The sequence below is a fragment of the Dermochelys coriacea genome, chromosome 1 (assembly GCF_009764565.3).
Source record: "Dermochelys coriacea isolate rDerCor1 chromosome 1, rDerCor1.pri.v4, whole genome shotgun sequence".
Taxonomy (NCBI): domain Eukaryota; kingdom Metazoa; phylum Chordata; order Testudines; family Dermochelyidae; genus Dermochelys; species Dermochelys coriacea.
This window is the reverse complement of record NC_050068.2, coordinates 311,387,221-311,404,434: the sequence shown is the minus strand read 5'-3', so window position 1 is coordinate 311,404,434 and position 17,214 is coordinate 311,387,221. Positions and strand designations below refer to the sequence as shown.

Sequence of the window (17,214 nt, the reverse complement as noted above, 5' to 3'; positions counted from 1 at the left end):
GCTGTGCAAGTTGAGGAATGTAGTATCTAGGAAACACAAGAAGTTTGTGCCAATACAAACAATGTAAAAGAAAATTTCATTACAGATGTTGGAAAAAAATCAGTCATTATATAAATTATTGACTGTTTGCTTTTGTTGTTTGTTTGTTTTGTTTAACTAGGTGCTTCTCTGTACAGTGACCTGCAGTCATTCACCTCATTATAACAGAGTTTAGTGATTCTAGGAACCACTTTTTTTTCTACCTGCAGCTAGAAGTACTTTCACATTCTTATAGTGTCAACGGACTATACAAGCTAAATCACTGTGACAGTAATAGAATGAGATTACTGGCCTCTAAAGATCTGTGAAGGGCATTGCCAGTGATCACAACAGGGGTGGTTTGTTACAGGGTCAGCCAGAACTGGCTAGAATTGTTGTCAGTTTTTGGGTTTTTTTGAGCATGAATAGTAAACAAGCTCTAGTTTATATAATATATATAATATTTTAGTAAGGCAATTTTATTATTAAAATGTAAAATGGGTACATGGGAATAGTTAAAGACTGGAGATTTCTCAATACCAGTAAAGCAGTTACACTATAAGGTGCATTTTTAAACTGGTTGCCTGAATTCAATAAGTGAATCTAGACAATTCCAAAAGCTGTATCTAAACACCTTTTAGTCTCTTAAACAAAACCTTGCTTACTATATTTATTAGTTTTGTCTTTTAAATTTCTGCCTCCTTGTGGTATATGAAGCTTTGGGCTATGCAGTGCTATTGTTGATTAAAATGATTGCTCTTAGAAGTATCTTGGGATACTGTGAATTTGTCAGGCAGCCTAGCATTAAACCAGAGCAAAAGGAGCCTTAAGGAAATGAGTTAAAATCTTCTAAAATGAAAAAGCAAAAGGTGCTGGTGATAAGAAGTGAATAAACCTTTTCTTTGTGCAGCTTTTTCCTGAGATAGGGTATTATGTTAGATTTCCTTGTCCCCCCCCCCCATTAAGTATACATTGTATACTGTTTTCTTGACATGTATGCTTTGTTGTGTAACTGTTTTGGAATAATATTTTAAGAAAGGTTTTATGTATGCAGATAATTCTTAACTTTGCAAAAAAATAAAAAATCTCACAAAGAAAATTCAAGGTTGATTATATAATACATAAAGAAAGTCAAAAAGAAAAGCAGTACTTGTGGCACCTTAGAGACTAACAAATTTACTCTATACGGCTAAATTCAGTGCCTTGCATAATGACAGGTTTCAGAGTAGCAGCCGTGTTAGTCTGTGTTAGTCTGAAATTTGTTAGTCTCTAAGGTGCCACAAGTACTGCTTTTCTTTTTGCAAATACAGACTAACACGGCTGCTACTCTAAAAGAAAAGTCACTATCTCATTTTAAAACATTTTGATATTATTAGGAACAGAAAGAAGTTCATAAGTGTACGTGCATCTATCTATCTATCTATCTATCTATCTATCTATCAGCATTTATACGCTGTGGTAATGGGAAGTACAAAACAAGCCAAGATAGATGTGCGTGTGCATATTACACCTAGCATGGGACATACAAGGCAATAAGAAGAGGTTCTATAAATATATTAGAAGCAACAAAAAGGCAAAGGAAAGTGTAGGCCCACTACTTAGCAGGAAAGGAGAGCTAATAATGGATAACATCAAGAAGTTTGAGGTTATTAATGCCTATTTTGCTTCAGCCTTCACTAAAAAGGTTAACTATGACCACATATTAAACACAATTAATATTAACAACAAGGGGGAAGGAACACAAGCCAGAATAGGGAAAGAACAGGTTAAAGAATATTTAAGGCCTGAAGAAATTCATCCTAAACTACTTTAAGGAACTATCTGAAGCAGTCTTGGAACCATTAGCAATTATCTTTGAGAACTCATGGAGAACAGTTGAGGTCCCAGAGAAGAGGAGAAGGGCAAACTTAGTATCTGTGTTTAAAAAGAGGAACAAAAAGGACCCAGGGAATACACACCAGCCTGCCTAACTTCAATATTGGGAAAGATACTGGAACAAATTATTAAACAATCAATTTGTAAGGACCTAGAGGATAATAGGGTTATAAGCAATAGCCAGCCTGCATTTGTCAAGAACAAATCATGCCAAAGCAACCTAATTTCCTTCTTTGACAGGGTTACTGGCCTAGTGGATGCAGGGAAACTGTAAACTTGATATTACTTAATTTTAGTAAGGCTTTTGGCACAGACACACATGACAGTATAAGTTTTAAACAAACAATTTAATACTGTACACAGCAAAGATGATTGTGAAGCTTGGTTGAGGTGGTGAAGGCAGAGGGTGGGATATTTCTCAGGGAATGCCTTATTGCTAAATGATGAACTAGCAATTGGCTGAGCCCACAAGAGTTAACACGTTGTTAATGTAGCCTCACACTCTACAAGGCAGCACAAATGGAGGGAGGGGAGACAGCATGGCAGACAGAGACACACATCCTATGAGTGAGAGAGAGAGACGTGCATTGCCCCTTTAAGTACACTGACCCCACTCTAAGTACACTGCCTTTTTAAGTAAATCAGCAAGTTGAGACAGCAGCTGCTGCCAGTTCTGTTCCCCCACACCCCGCCACCCCACTCTATGGAGAGGGGGATAAGCGGGGGCAGGAGCAGAGGGGAGGGGGACACCCTGACATTATCACACCTCTCTTCCACCACCACCCCTGCACAGCAAGCAGGAGGCTCCTGGGAGCAGCTCCAAGGCAGAGGGCAGGAGCAGCGCGTGGCAGTAGGGGAGATGGACAGCTGAAGTGTCGGCAATTGACAGCCTGCTGGGTGGCTGCCACACAGGGAACTTAGGGGAGCAGGGAGCTGATAGGGGGCTGCCAGTCCACCCTGGTTCCAAGCCCCTACCAGCTAGCTGCAACAGGCTGCTCTTTCTGCAAGCAGTGGACAAAGCAGGCGGCTGCCAAACAATGTTATAAGGGAGCATTGTGCATCTTTAAACAAGCGTGTTCTCTAATTGATCAGCAATGTAACAAGGAAACAACGTTAACCGGGATGACTTTAAGTGAGGAGTTACTTTACTTTGGAGGACAGGGTTAGAATTCAACTCAACCTTGAAAAATTAGAGAAGTGGTCTGAAATCAACAAGATGAAATTCAGTAAATATAGGTGCAAAGTACTTCACTTAGGAAAGAAAACTAAAATGCACAAATGCAAAATTGGGAATAATTGGATAGGTGGTAGTACTGCTGAAAAGGATCTGGGAGTTACAGTGGATCACAAATGGAATGTGAGTCAACAATGTGATGTAGTTGCAAAAAAGGCTAATATCATTCTGGGGTATATTAACAGCTGTGTTGTGTGACAGACAGAAGAGGTAACTGTCCCACTTTACTTGGCACTGGTGAGGCTGGAGTAGGAGTGTTGTATCCAGTTCTGGGTGCCACACTAGGAATAATGTGGACAAATTGGAGAGAGTTCATAGAAAACCAACAAAAATGATAAAACCTTTAGAAAACCTGACCTATGAGAAAAGGTTAAAAAAAACACAACAACCCTGAGCATTTTTAATCTTGAGAGAAGAAGACTTGAGGGGGAATCTGATAACAATCTTCATATATGTTAAAGGCTGTTATAAAGAGATTAAGGACTGATTGTTTTCCATGTCCAATGGGTGTAAGACAAGAAGTAATGGGCTTAATCTGCATCAAGGAAGATTTAGGTTAGATATTAGGAAAAACTTTATAATTATAAAGATAATTAAGCACTGGAATTAATTAAGGCTTTCAAGGGAGATTGAGGAATCCCCATCATTAGAGGTTTTTAAGAACAGGTTGGACAAACAGCTGTCAGGGTTGATCTAACCTTACTTGGTCCTGCCTCAGTGCAAAGGGCTGGACTAAATGCCCTCTCGAGGTCCCATCCAGCCCAATATTTCTATGATTCTATGATCTATATATGTATGTAATTGTTATTTAAACAAGTTAGTACAGTTGCCTGGCTTGTATATTCAAGTGCTGCAGTTGCTCTAACGATTTGCTGCCTGGCTTTCCACTGTTTGGTTTTTTTGGTAATGTGGTTCTAGGAGTCAGAAGGCCAGATTCTCAGCTGTGTGATATGATTACATACTGTAATTGCTTTTATCTCATGATTTTGGTGCACAATATCTATGTTCAGGGATCAAACTATTGGGGGGAGGGGAGAAGGAGGAAGTATTGGTATTTTACCTAGGTTTGCCCACAAATGGAACTCTGCTCACTATAGAGTATATTCTGTAAATATTCAAAACAGGATCATGAGTCCTCAGCTGAGCTCCACTGGTGGACTTCTTGGGCTTGGCTTCCTCTCAAAAGGATTCAAATAAATGCGTGGACTCTGCTGGACTGTTTGGGCTTGATTCCACCTCAGTGCGGATTTGATGTCCCTAGGTTCCTTGGGCTTGATTTCTTGATTGGACAGAAATGGTAGGACTCGAAGCATCAACCACTAAAGGTGCCAAAATGAGATATCACTTCTAGTAACTTGGGCAGAGGTTCATAATATAATTTTTTTGATTTCTTATATGCTTTGATCAGCAATGAAAGAATTAATATAGGTTTTTAAACTGTCATTGGACATCTGAGTTAATACCTCATTGAAATGAACTGGAATTGTTCACACTTTTTAGAACTATTGTTTCAGGGTCTCTGCAAACTCAGGGAGAATTCATTTTTTCAGCTACACTTGATTCATGTTTTGAAGATTTTCTTCACAACTGTAAGGCCTAGGGATCTTTTCTCAATAAAAATTTAGATTGTGGAGCACAAGATGGCAGCTCTGGGGAGATGAATGTACATAGCATATCTATATCATAATTTGATCCATCTCTGTGCTGTTTAATTTGTATGAAAAATATGCATAACAAACTTAAAAATGTACAAGTTATTTGTTAGGAAACTGAAAGTTTGGCATTAAACATTGAAAAATAAATACATACTGACAGAATGTGAAAGCAAAAATGTCCAGCTGGTAAATTTTTAGAAGTTTTAAAATCCATTTTTTTTAATGAATATAGTATGGAGGCAGGAGGAGATTGAGCGCATTAACAGCACTCTCGCTGGAGCAGAAAGAAAGGCAGCCCTCTGTGCACTTCTAGAACAAGAGATACAGCTGATTGCTTCCATTGGGAGACACAAACTAAATGCAGATGAAGAGAACCAGCAAAAAGCAATACTGTTCTTTTTGGATAAGGTCGGTGACATAATTCAGTCTGAACATGAATGTACCCAAAGTTCAAAAACCTAATATCATTTACAAACTAGCAGACAAAAGTAAACCACTGTAATTAGCTTGAACAGTTATGCATAGTGCAGACATTCACATGTTTGTCAGAGAATAGAATTGCCTCATTAGTTATAGTTTTTAAGTCTTTATTCATGTTGGTACAATTTAATGAACACTTCATTTTTTCCAAGCACAGAGTTCAAGCTGCCACTTACTTTATAACTTATCTAGTTATTTGAAAAGATATGAGAACAATGCATCATGTAACCTACCATTTGTGTTTCACTATAGGCACAGCACAACAAGGCTCAGCAAGATATAAGTATATTATAATAATGACATTAACACTGAGTTTATTAATTTTTTCTTATAAGAATATTCTGCATGAAGGACCTAATTGTGCTTTCAGACTTTAGTGATACAAGATCAGGCCCTAACAGAATGCATATCATTCTAGAGCTGACACAGTGTGTCAGGACAACGTGTGCTATTTTAGTTTTTGCACAGTACAGTATAAGTTATTATCATGTAGGAACCCATACATGAAAAGTAGTTACTTTAAATTCATGATCATTTTTGGAAACTTTAAATAACTCTGCCAATTAATTTCTCTCTCCAAAATACCCAGTGTCACTAATCAAAACTAATGAATAAGCACTTGATCCTGCTCTCTGATATGCTGTATGTGCTACTGTGTATCTTGAAAAATCAGTTACTGCATTTTGTCAAAACATGCCTTAGGTGCCTGTAAAATTTCATTTTGTTTGTCGGGTAGGGGTGTGTGTGTGTGTGTGTGTGTGTGTGTGTAAGCATAAGACAAAGAACAAAGGTTGCCAGGTGTCCGGTTTTCATCCGGAAAGTCCCGTCAAAAGGAAATGTGCTGTAGTGCCCTGTTTTCAGAAAATAGAAAGTTGACAACCCTCCAAAGAACTGGCCAAACCAATTTAAATGAAATGTTGGGTAGGGAGGGGAGCAAATAACAAAAATGTATGCGGAGTGGGGCACTGAATGGCAAATTTCAGCATCAAGCAAATTAAAATGACAAAGTTATAAATGCCTCAAAAACAAAGTTGATATTGGAATTCAAAACTCCAAACTGAACTATACACATTTTTTCAAAAATGACTATTGGATGCATTTAGCAATCAGCAATTATATTATATAGAGATGTCTCCTTTTTCTCTTCACTTAAGTTCCCATCATGTTAGTTAACTAAATAAAAAACAAATTTCCTTCATATAAGATACTTGTTTCTGAGCTGTTCACAGCATCTGTAAGATTTCTTGTAGTAACTAACAACTCTTTAAAAAGAAAATGAGTACTTGTGGCACCTTAGAGACTAACAAATTTATTTGAGCATAAGCTTTTGTGAGCTACAGCCCACTTCATCAGATGCATTCAGTGGAAAATACAGAGGGGAGATTTATATACACAGAGAACATGAAACAATGGGTGTTACCGTACACACTGTAAGGAGAGTGATCAGGTAAGGTGAGCTATTACCAGCAGGAGAGTGGGGGAGGGAAACCTTTTGTAGTGATAATCAAGGTGGGCCATTTCCAGCAGTTGACAAGAACGTGTGAGGAACAGTGGTGGTTGGGGGGGAGGGGAAATAAACATGGGGAAATAGTTTTCGTTTGTGTAATGACCCATCCACTCCCAGTTTTTATTCAAGCCTAAGTTAATTGTATCCAATTTGCAAATTAATTCAAATTTAGCAGTCTCTCGGAGTCTGTTTTTGAAGTTTTTTTGTTGAAGAATTGCCACTTTTAGGTCTGTAATCGAGTAATCAAAGAGATTGAAGTGTTCTCCGACTGGTTTTTGAATGTTATAATTCTTGACATCTGATTTGTGTCCATTAATTCTTTTACGTAGAGACTGTCCAGTTTGGCCAATGTACATGGCAGAGGGGCTTTGCTGGCACATGATGGCATATATCATATTGGTAGATGTGCAGGTGAATGAGCCTCTGATAGTGTGGCTGATGTGATTACGCCCTATGATGGTATTCCCTGAATAGATATGTGGACAGAGTTGGCAACAGGCTTTGTTGCAAGGATAGGTTCCTGGGTTAGTGGTTCTGGTGTGTGGTTGCTGGTGAGTATTTGCTTCAGGTTGGGGGGCTGTCTGTAAGCAAGGACTGGCCTGTCTTCCAAGGTCTGTGAGAGTGATGGATCGTCCTTCAGGATAGGTTGTAGATCCTTGATGATGCATTGGAGAGGTTTTAGTTGGGGGCTGAAGGTGATGGCTAGTGGCGTTCTGTTATTTTCTTTGTTGGGCCTGTCCTGTAGTAGGTTACTTCTGGGTACTCTTCTGGCTCTGTCAATCTGTTTCTTCACTTCAGCAGGTGGGTATTGTAGTTATAAGAACGCTTGATAGAGAGCTTGTAGGTGTTGGTCTCTGTCTGAGGGGTTGGAGCAAATGCGGTTGTATCATAGAGCTTGGCTGTAGACAATGGATTGTGTGGTATGGTCTGGATGAAAGCTGGAGGCATCTAGTTAGGCATAGCGGTCAGTAGGTTTCCGGTATAGGATAGTGTTTATGTGACCATCGCTTATTAGCACCATAGTGTCCAGGAAGTGGATCTCTTGTGTGGACTGGTCCAGGCTGAGGTTGATGGTGGGGTGGAAATTGTTGAAATCATGGTGGAATTCCTCAAGGGCTTCTTTTCCATGGGTCCAGATGATGAAGATGTCATCAATGTAGCGCAAGTAGAGTAGGGGCATTAGGGGACGAGAGCTAAGGAAGTGTTGTTCTAAGTCAGCCATAAAAATGTTGGCATAATATGGGGCCATGCGGGTACCCATAGAAGTGCCGCTGATTTGAAGGTATACATTGTCCCCAAATGTGAAGTAGTTGCTCTTTTTAACCACAGATTACTTAGGAGTTTTGGCTCAGGAGAAGAATGACTTGTTAGCCGTTCTTCACTCTAAACATTTTATTCTACAGGAACCAGACATAGCAGTGATTCCCAATGCAGCACAGGCTGCAGCTGCCAGACATTCCTGCCTCTTAGTTGGAAGGAAGGATTTACTTATGGTTCAATGCACAGGACAGAAAGTCAGGACACCTTGGGTGGCATCTTGGCCTCATTGAACTCAGTGTCAAAACTCTCACTGACTTTAGTGGGGGCAGGATTTCATCCCTGGATTTTATTCCTGTCTGACTTTAGAAAGGTAACTTAACCGTTCTGTGCCTCAGTTTTCTAATTTGTAAAATGGGGATACTTACCTAACAGAGATGACATAAAGGTACGTTAATGTTAAAACTCAGCATGAAGCTCTTAGAAATCTCCATTACTCTTAGCTAGGAGATGTAGTAATATTCTGTTCCTTTCTACAAATGGACCAGAAAAGCTTAAACAGCTGTGAAGGACTGAGAAGTACTAAGGTAGTAGTGTGACAACCATAATACTGCATGAGGTTGGCAGACACTCTTCAGTGTTTTTCTGACCCTGTCAATTTGGGATGAGTGGAAAAGAGATTCTTTGGGATGACCTCAACCCTGTTATGGGAACAGGGGAGAATGTTTGAGCCAAGTGAAGACCTTTTGAAACTTAGCAGAGGTTACCTAATGAGTGGATGTGGTAAGGAGAGAAAATGTGAAAAGGGAGAGAAGGATTTTTAATAGAATTTCAACGAATGAAGAGATGAGAGGAAGGAACCAAAAGATATCTAAAATGTATAATAAACCATACTGATAGAAGATATAGACAGGGAAGAGAAAAATAATACAAAAAGTGACACAGAATCAGAAGAGAGAATCTGAGAGAGAATAGGTGAAAGAAAATAAATGGAAAACCTAAAAAATTATTAAACATTACAAAAAAATTAATTTGTTGGAAACCTACTTATGGGGAACACTGATATAAGGATATAAAAGCAGTGTGACGGGGCAAGGCCAGATGGCTGTGGAAGAGTAGTGGGAGATAGATATATTAGCTCCAGGCTAAACAAATCCCTGGTACCAGGATAAGTGAAATGGCAGCTGCTCCAGGTCAATTAAGACACCTGGGGCCAATTAAGAACTTTCCAGAAGGCAGGGAGAAGGCTAGGTTGATTGGGACACCTGAAGCCAATCAGGGGCTGGCTGAAATTAGTTAAAAGCCTCCCAGTTAGTCAGGTGGGTGTGCATGTCGGGAGCTGTGAGAAGAAGTTGCGCGGTTGGAGAGGCTGAGTAGTACACACCATATGAGGCACAAGGAAGGAGGCCCTGAGGTAAGGGTGAAGTGGAGCTTGAGGAAGTGAGGGCTGCTGTGGGGGAAGTAGCCCAGGGAATTGTACATGTCATGTTTCTAAAAGGTCAGCTACCATAGCTGATACACTATTAGGGTCCCTGGGCTGGAGCCCGGAGTAGAGGGTTGGCCCGGGTTCCCCCCCCCCCACCTTTGCCCCCTGATTAATCACTGAGACTGGGAGACATCAGAGACTGTGCAAGGAAGGATAACTTCTCCTCACCTCTCTCGCTGGCTTCTGATGAAAATGGCTCAGTAGACTGTGACCCTTGTCTCTAGAGAAAGAAGGGTTATGTGGAGGGTCACAAGGAGAGAGAGAAATGTCATTAATCATAATTTTCTTAATACAACATTTGCTGCTAAAGTTTTGGGGTAAATTTTATCTTACAATTGTTTTATTTGGCTACTATTGATATTTTATGTAAATTTACATAATATGGTGTTTGTGGTATCTAATACTATCAGAGAGATTCATTTGGCATTTTGTTATATGTAAAGCTTATTAAAAAGATAAAAATAAAGAATTTGCTGGAAGACGTACAGATTTTTGATCAGCTAGCCATGGTCTGCAAATGTAACATCATAACATTCTCCTTGGTTTTGTTGCTTGCATTATCAGAAACAATGTACTTGTACTTTTACTTAACTAGAGGAATTCTTACATTATTTTTTAAGACCAAGCTGACAGTGAGTCCAAGTGCAGTAAATCTAAAGATTTCATTAAATGGTAGATGGGATATTAGATGGGGAAGGCTCTTAGTTACTACAGAGAATTCTTTCCCAGGCATCTGGCTGGTGGGTCTCACCCACGTGTTCAGGGTCTAACTGATCTCCATATTTGGGGTCAGGAAGGAATTTCCTCCCCTAAGTAAGACTGGCAGAGACCCTGGTTGTTTTTTGTTTTCCTTTGCAGCCTGGGGCATAGATCTCTTGCTGGTTTGAACTAAAGTAGATGGTGGATTCTCTGTAACTTGATTTAAATCAAGATTTGAAGAGTTCTGTAAAAGACAGGGCCTTAGTGCCATTTTCCATCACCAACTCTAGATTTTGAGAACCCCATTTTCCCGGGTAGAAGCCTTCTTACATATGAAGAAATGCATGTATAATTGCATGGCTCTTTTACACACTTATGTTCTTTGGTTGCACACACAGCTGTGTGGGCAAAAGGGAAGTCAGGCTCTTAATTATCTGGATGTGAGTCTAGTTGCTAGTTTACTTATGTAAGTGCTTGCATTTTTGTGCCTGTGCTTCCATGATCCATGTATTGATAATGTGGGCCTTTGAATCAGAAAGCTAGATTCTCAGAGTAACTCTGCATACTTTGACTTCAGCAGAAATATGCTGGTTTACATTAGCTGAAAATCTGGCCCAGAGTTTGTCATCATAGCTTTTATCCACTGTAATACTTTAAAGATGGTGAAGACCTAATCTTCCCCTTAAGTAGAAATAGGGTTGCCAACTTTCTAATTAAACAAAACCGAACACCCTTGCCCCACCCCTGCCCTGCCCATTCCCTGAGGCCTTGCCCCTGTCCCGCCCCTTCTCCGAGGCCCTGCCCCCACTCATTCCATCACCCCTCGCTCCATCACTCACTCTCCCCCACCCTCACTCACTTCACCAGGCTGGGGCTGGAGATTGGGGTGTAGGAGGGGGTGAGGACTCTAGCTGGGGGTGCGGACTCTGAGCTGGGGTCAAGGGATTCGGAGTGCTGGGGTGCAAGAGGGGGCTCCGGGCTGGGGCCAATGGGTTCAGAGTATGGGAGGTGCTCAGAGCTGGGGCAAGGGGATGGGGTGCAGGAGGGGGTGCGGGCTCTGTGAGGGAGTTTGGGTGCAGGAGGGGGCTCAAGGCTGGGTCAGGGGGTTGGAGTGCAGGAGGGGATGCGGGCTCTAGGAGGGAGTTTGGGTGCGGGATGGGGCTCAGGGCTGGGCCAGGGGTTTGGGGTGCGGGAGAGGGTTCAGGATGCAGACTCTAGGTGGGCAGCACTAACCTCAGGCAGCCCCCAGAAGTGGCCAGCAAGGGACCGAATGCAAAAGAAATGGTAATATGCTGAGTTAATTTACCCACTTTCAGATGTTACTATCCTCCTACAAAACAGAAGTATTTCAATATAACTTTCAAATGTTTGAATTTTAGTTGCAGTTTATCATCTTTGATTGAAAACAAAGCATAGCAATATTGTATGAAGCAAATACTTCATGCTATTTAATGTCTTTTTTTTTGCTGAACATAGAATTCTGTTGAGCACTCAAGTTAACATTTATGAGCTAAAGCAAGAGAACTGCTCAGCTGATACTGATTAGATAATATATTTAACCTTTCTCATTATGAACAGCTAATCTGAAATGTTGATGGGAATTAGTAGGTGGGTCTATAACTCTGCTACACTGATGTATGCTATAGGCTCACCCAATGTTGCTCTTTTTCAAGAGTACAAAAATCAGGATACTTGCTAAGTAAAATCATGGAATTGGTATCAAAAGCATGAGTTTTTATCCAGTCTCCTCTCTGAGCATTAATATTGCTAAAAATGAGTGATCTATATTACTTCTGCTTTTTAATGTTAAGTCTATTTAGTGTTCAAACAGTAGAGGAGTACTTGTGGCACCTTAGAGACTAAAATTTATTAGAACATAAGCTTTCATGAGCTACAGCTCACTACATCGGATGCATCCACCAAATGCATCCGATGAAGTGAGCTGTAGCTCACGAAAGCTTATGCTCTAATAAATTTGTTAGTCTCTAAGGTGCCACAAGTACTCCTTTTCTTTTTGCGAATACAGACTAACACGGCTGCTACTCTGAAACCTGTTCAAACAGTGGCTCTCTAATGAAATATTACACTGCTTCTTCCCCAGCAGAGTTTACAGCCAACTTGGAACATAGGTTTTCAATCTAAACCCATTATATTCTCCCCCTTGCAGACTCCTCTTTTTTTAAGTGTAAGAAGATTGTTCCCAAATTTCATCTTCTGTATTTTAATTTCAACTTGTACACTCAGGAGCTCCATAGTTAACTCAGGAGAGCAAAGAAAAAAGCTGTTCCTTCAGAGTACCGTGATTTGTGGCGGGGAGTGGGGTGCTGAGGTCAGCAAATGCATTTTATTTCCCATTACCTGTTTGTTCCTTTCTTCCCCCAAATGGTTATGTTTCTGGAGCATCTTTATGTGTGATTGAGTTTATGAATAATTTTTTTTGTTTTAATTTCTATATTAAGAGTCTGTGGCAAAGTCTTCTTTGGCTTTTGATGTTTTAAGTGAAGAATTAGTGAGTTTTCCCCCACTTTTGTTTTATTTTTTGTGGTTTTTCTTTTGTTTGGAATGTTTGGGGATATGAGTTTTCTTCATCGTTATTTCCCTTGTGATGTATACATCTATCAGACACTGAGGTAATGAGAGTGAGAATTCCTGCCTTTTGTGTTTTTAGTGTTGGGGTAGATGAAAGGTGGTTCCTTGTGGGGAAAATGACATTGGTGAGGGAGTTAGCAGGTGATTCTCAAGGATGGCAAAAGTTTCCTGGTTTTAGGTTTCTTTAGCAAATAACTTTGACTCACATTGTGAAGAATTCATGTGTGAATTCAGAGTGAAACAGGTAGCATAGGTTCTTCCTGCATGAGTTTTTGAATGGATAATGTTAGATCTGTTTTGAATAACTTTACTTTACTTCTTGATTGTTGTGTGGAATGTTATCCAGACATTGGTGTGGACCACTAAAATCTGGTTGGATGATGATGATGCAGAGATCCAGTTTGGATGGCTGGTTCCAGGTGGATATTGAATGCTTCACCTACCTCATGGTGAATGAAAGGGGGGTGCAGCATAACTGTAGAAATACATGAGATAAACCGGTATCTGCAGTAGGTTATTTGAACATCTGGCCATCTCTTATCTTCTCCTATGGCCATGATGCAAGACAAAAGTTGATGGTTCTGCTAGTGTGTGGGCCACATCATATTTAATAGGGAATTTCATGACTGAGTTATCTGATCTTGTATCAACACTGATATTGGTGTCCTCTCAGATATTGTTCAGATCAGCCAAAGCACAGGATTTCCTGGAAGAATAATTCCTTGAGTTTATTTAAGTTGTGTCTATGCAGTACACTAAGCTTGGGCTTTGATTCAGGTTTGAGCCCCAACTCCTCTTCCATCCACACACAAATCGGTCTGACTCGTGCAGGCAAGCATTCAAGTCCTAGGACCCTACTAGGGGGGAGGGTCAGACCCCAACTCCTGCTATGACTTGCATCCAAGCCCTGTCATTTTGCAGTGTGGACACAGGTCAAGCTACAGACCCAAAGGTCTTTGTAGTGCAATATGGATGCGTTAGCACAACTGTCAGACCCCTGGGTCCAGCAATTGTAAACCCAGGTTTGCAATGCAGTGTGGACGCTCAAACATGGGCTTGGAAACACCAAGTTCCCAAGCCCAGGTACCACAGACCTGGGCTGAGTGTGTGGCGTAGACGTTTCTTTAGGGAGTTGAAGAGAGTGCCCACAGAATGGCTACACTGAAAAATGGTTTTACTCCAGGTACTCATGTTGTTGATGAGATGATCTCTGGACAAGGGGTTAGAATATCCTTGTTTTGCTAATCATACAAAACTGGATATCTCTTGACCCAGGGATCCTGCAGCTTTAGTTTCTGCTCTGGGAGAATGCTTGATATTACCAGCTGGATGCTTCTCCTCCTTAGGGAGTACCAGTACCTTGGGAATACCAGTCTTGTTGTTTTGTAGAAACGTTTGCTCTTTTGTGTCCTCACTTGTTGAGGGAATTCTTTGAGAGGAAGTGACTGAGGTTTAGAATGTTGGCATCCCTGTTGATTGTGCTCTTTCTGTGGAAAGCCATGTGTTTGATATGATACAGAAATGCTGCTTTCTTTAATTTCAGAATTTGTGCAGGTTACATACAATATTTGTCACGATAACCAAAGTGTCCTAGTGAAGAGCTCTGTGTAAGCACAAAAACTTTTCCCTCTTGCCGACAGAAGTTGATCCAATAAAAGTTATTACTTCACCCACATTGTCTCAGTGATAACCTAACAACAGTAATAAATGCCCTTGCAAACACTGGGCTTGATTATTTTAATTCCTTCTTTGTTGGGCTGTCACTTGGCTTCTCCATCATTTTTGCTTATTCCCAATTCAGTAGCACCATTAATTACAGTGTTCATATGATACTGCTATGTGGGTTTTTTTTACATTTGTCTGCCTCTCACAGACTAGGCCTGACTGCATTATAGGCCTGGTACTTGAACCTTGTACGGACATGTAACTGCAGTCGCATCCCACTTGCCATTTAAAGATCACGCCATCATATTTGAAGGCTACAGGCGATTGCACTTTTGCTGCAATAGTCTTGTGGTGTGAAACTTGCTCCCCTGTGAAATATCTCTCATTTCATCCCTTCCTGCTTCTAAATTTTAATTGTTATGGTGCTTTTAACGTATTTTTAGAATGACCTCTCTTGGCCCTCTATTTATTACCTTCCCTTCCAAATCCTTTGTTTCTCTTTTTAAATTGGACTTCCTCATTTGTTGTATGTGTTTTAAAAGGGTAATACCTTACAGCAATAAAAATCATAATATAGCCATGAGAGTGCTTCAGGGAAGAGCTATATGACTATTGTTATTTACTGTTGCCAGGGCCGGCTCTAGGCACCAGCAAAACAAGCAGGTGCTTGGGGCGGCACATTTCTAGGGGCGGCATTCTGGCGACGGCCATGCCGCCCCTAGAAATGTGCCCCAGCTCGCCTCCACTCTGCCTCTGCCTGCTCCCCTGAGTGCGCCGCCGCTCCGTTTCTTCCCCCATCCCTCCCAGACTTGCAGCGCACGAAACAGCTGTTTTGCACGGCAAGCTTGGGAGGGAGGGAGGAGAAGCCAAGTGGCGGCGCGCTGGGGGAGGCGGGCGGCAGTGGTGGAGCGGAGGTGAGCTGGAGTAGGGTGCGGTTCCACTCCCCTCCATTACTTCCTACACTCCCCCCACCCTCGCTCACCTCCACTCCACCTGCTCCCCTGAATGTGCTGCATCTCCCTTGCCTGAGAGGGAGGGGGAGAAGCGGAGCGGCGGCATGTTCAGGGGAGCAGGCAGAGCGGAGGTGAGCTAGGGCGCGGGGTTGCGGGGGGGGAGCTGCAGGAAGCAATGGGGGGGAAATGCGGCACACCCTGGGGAGGAGGCAGGGCCAGGGTTGTTGGGAAGGGGCGCAGTTGGGGTGGAGCTGGGGGGACAAAAAAACAGGGGCGGCCAAAAATTTTTTGCTTGGAGTGGCAAAAATCCTAGAACTGGCCCTGACTGTTGCTCATGGTGTTCATAGTTTTCAGGCTTTGTATTGTTTCTCAACTGCCTTTTCTGTGCCCATTCTATGTTGTCTCCCTTTTTCTTTTCTTCTCTTCATGCTTGTGTTCTTGTATTGCTCTCCTCTGATGTTCTGCTTTGATTTTATGTGCTGGCAGTAGAGTGCAATTACAGTAGTCCTGCTCCCTGAAGCAATTCAGATAACAGGATTATTGCAAATTCCACATTGCTGCCAGCAAATTAAAAGGCAGGAGAGAGCTTTAAAAAAAATCAGCAAGTTTTAAATTTCTTGCATCAATCATGAGTACATGAAAATAAGACTGAAATCAGAGAGCTTGGGATTCATTCTCAAGCATTGACAATCTTGCTTTTCATAGTGATGACATTACTATTTCTTCAAAGAGGAGCTGCATGTTACATTTAGGTGCATCATTTCATTTTTATAGTACCACTTTACAATATCATCAGAAATTCCAAAATGACAGATTATACCAAGATTTTCATACTTTTAACCCTGCTGTTGTAGATTTGGTGACCCAATTTTAGAGACCTTCTGCACTGTATAAAACTGTTAGATCACTTAAGTGTTTTGCAAAAAGAAAAGGAGTACTTGTGGCACCTTAGAGACTAACAAATTTATTTGAGCATAAGCTTTCATGAGCTACAGCTCACTTCATTGGATGCATTTTGTAAATTTGTCTCAACTAGCTGTAATCAGCATGTCCTAAAGAGAACCTTGCACTTTAATTCTTCCTGACACAACAAGTCTCAAACTAGGAGAGCCAAAGATCAAGTTTTTAATTGGCGGGGGAGGCCAAAAATTGAATTCATATAACCACTGGAAAATCATATCAGAAGAATTTAACTGTCTTAGTGTAATATTAGAGAACTGACTACTTTTTTGGCATTGGAATCTAATGATGCAGGCTAATGTAACTCTTACAACATTTTTAAAGGATTTGTCTTACCATGCATGCATGACAAAACAAAGTAATAAACCTTCTGTCATGGTAGAGTAAAAATTGCTTGTTTCCAGTTTTGCAGGAGTTTATCAGCTCTAATTCAGAGATTTAGGATTTCATTATAGGGTCTGTCCTGTTTCCTTTAAGATTTCTTAATCAGTTTTGGCTCCAGACCATCAGTTCCAGTTAGCAGAACTTCATTTAATTATAGCCCTACACAATACCTCATTTAATTATAGTTCCATACCTAGTGATAATATAGTTAAGAATCGGTCAAATTTGCAATTGTAAAGTCCTATTTTCAATTTTTTCTGCTTTTTTGTGCCTACATAACTTGAAAATTAAACTGTTTTTTAAAATAAAGCTTTGCAGTCTTTTAGTTCCTAATATGCACTATTCACATTTGTTATATGGCCCCTATTGCCATAATATCAGAGTACCTTACAAATGTCATGAATTTATCCTCCTAACACCCCTGTGCAGTAGGCAGTAAGAAGTGTTTACTG

The 17,214-nt window shown here is 40.9% G+C and overlaps 1 protein-coding gene across 2 annotated transcripts in view; it reads left to right on the top strand.

The window, feature by feature from the left end:
* IQUB (IQ motif and ubiquitin domain containing) overlaps positions 1-17,214 on the top strand; it is a 58,599-nt gene that overhangs the window by 15,051 nt on the left and 26,334 nt on the right. For both annotated transcript variants that reach the window (XM_038406732.2, XM_043495845.1), the window contains exon 8: positions 5,015-5,190. In XM_038406732.2, coding sequence (XP_038262660.1) covers positions 5,015-5,190 — 176 coding nt within the window. The remainder of the gene's footprint in view (positions 1-5,014; positions 5,191-17,214) is intronic.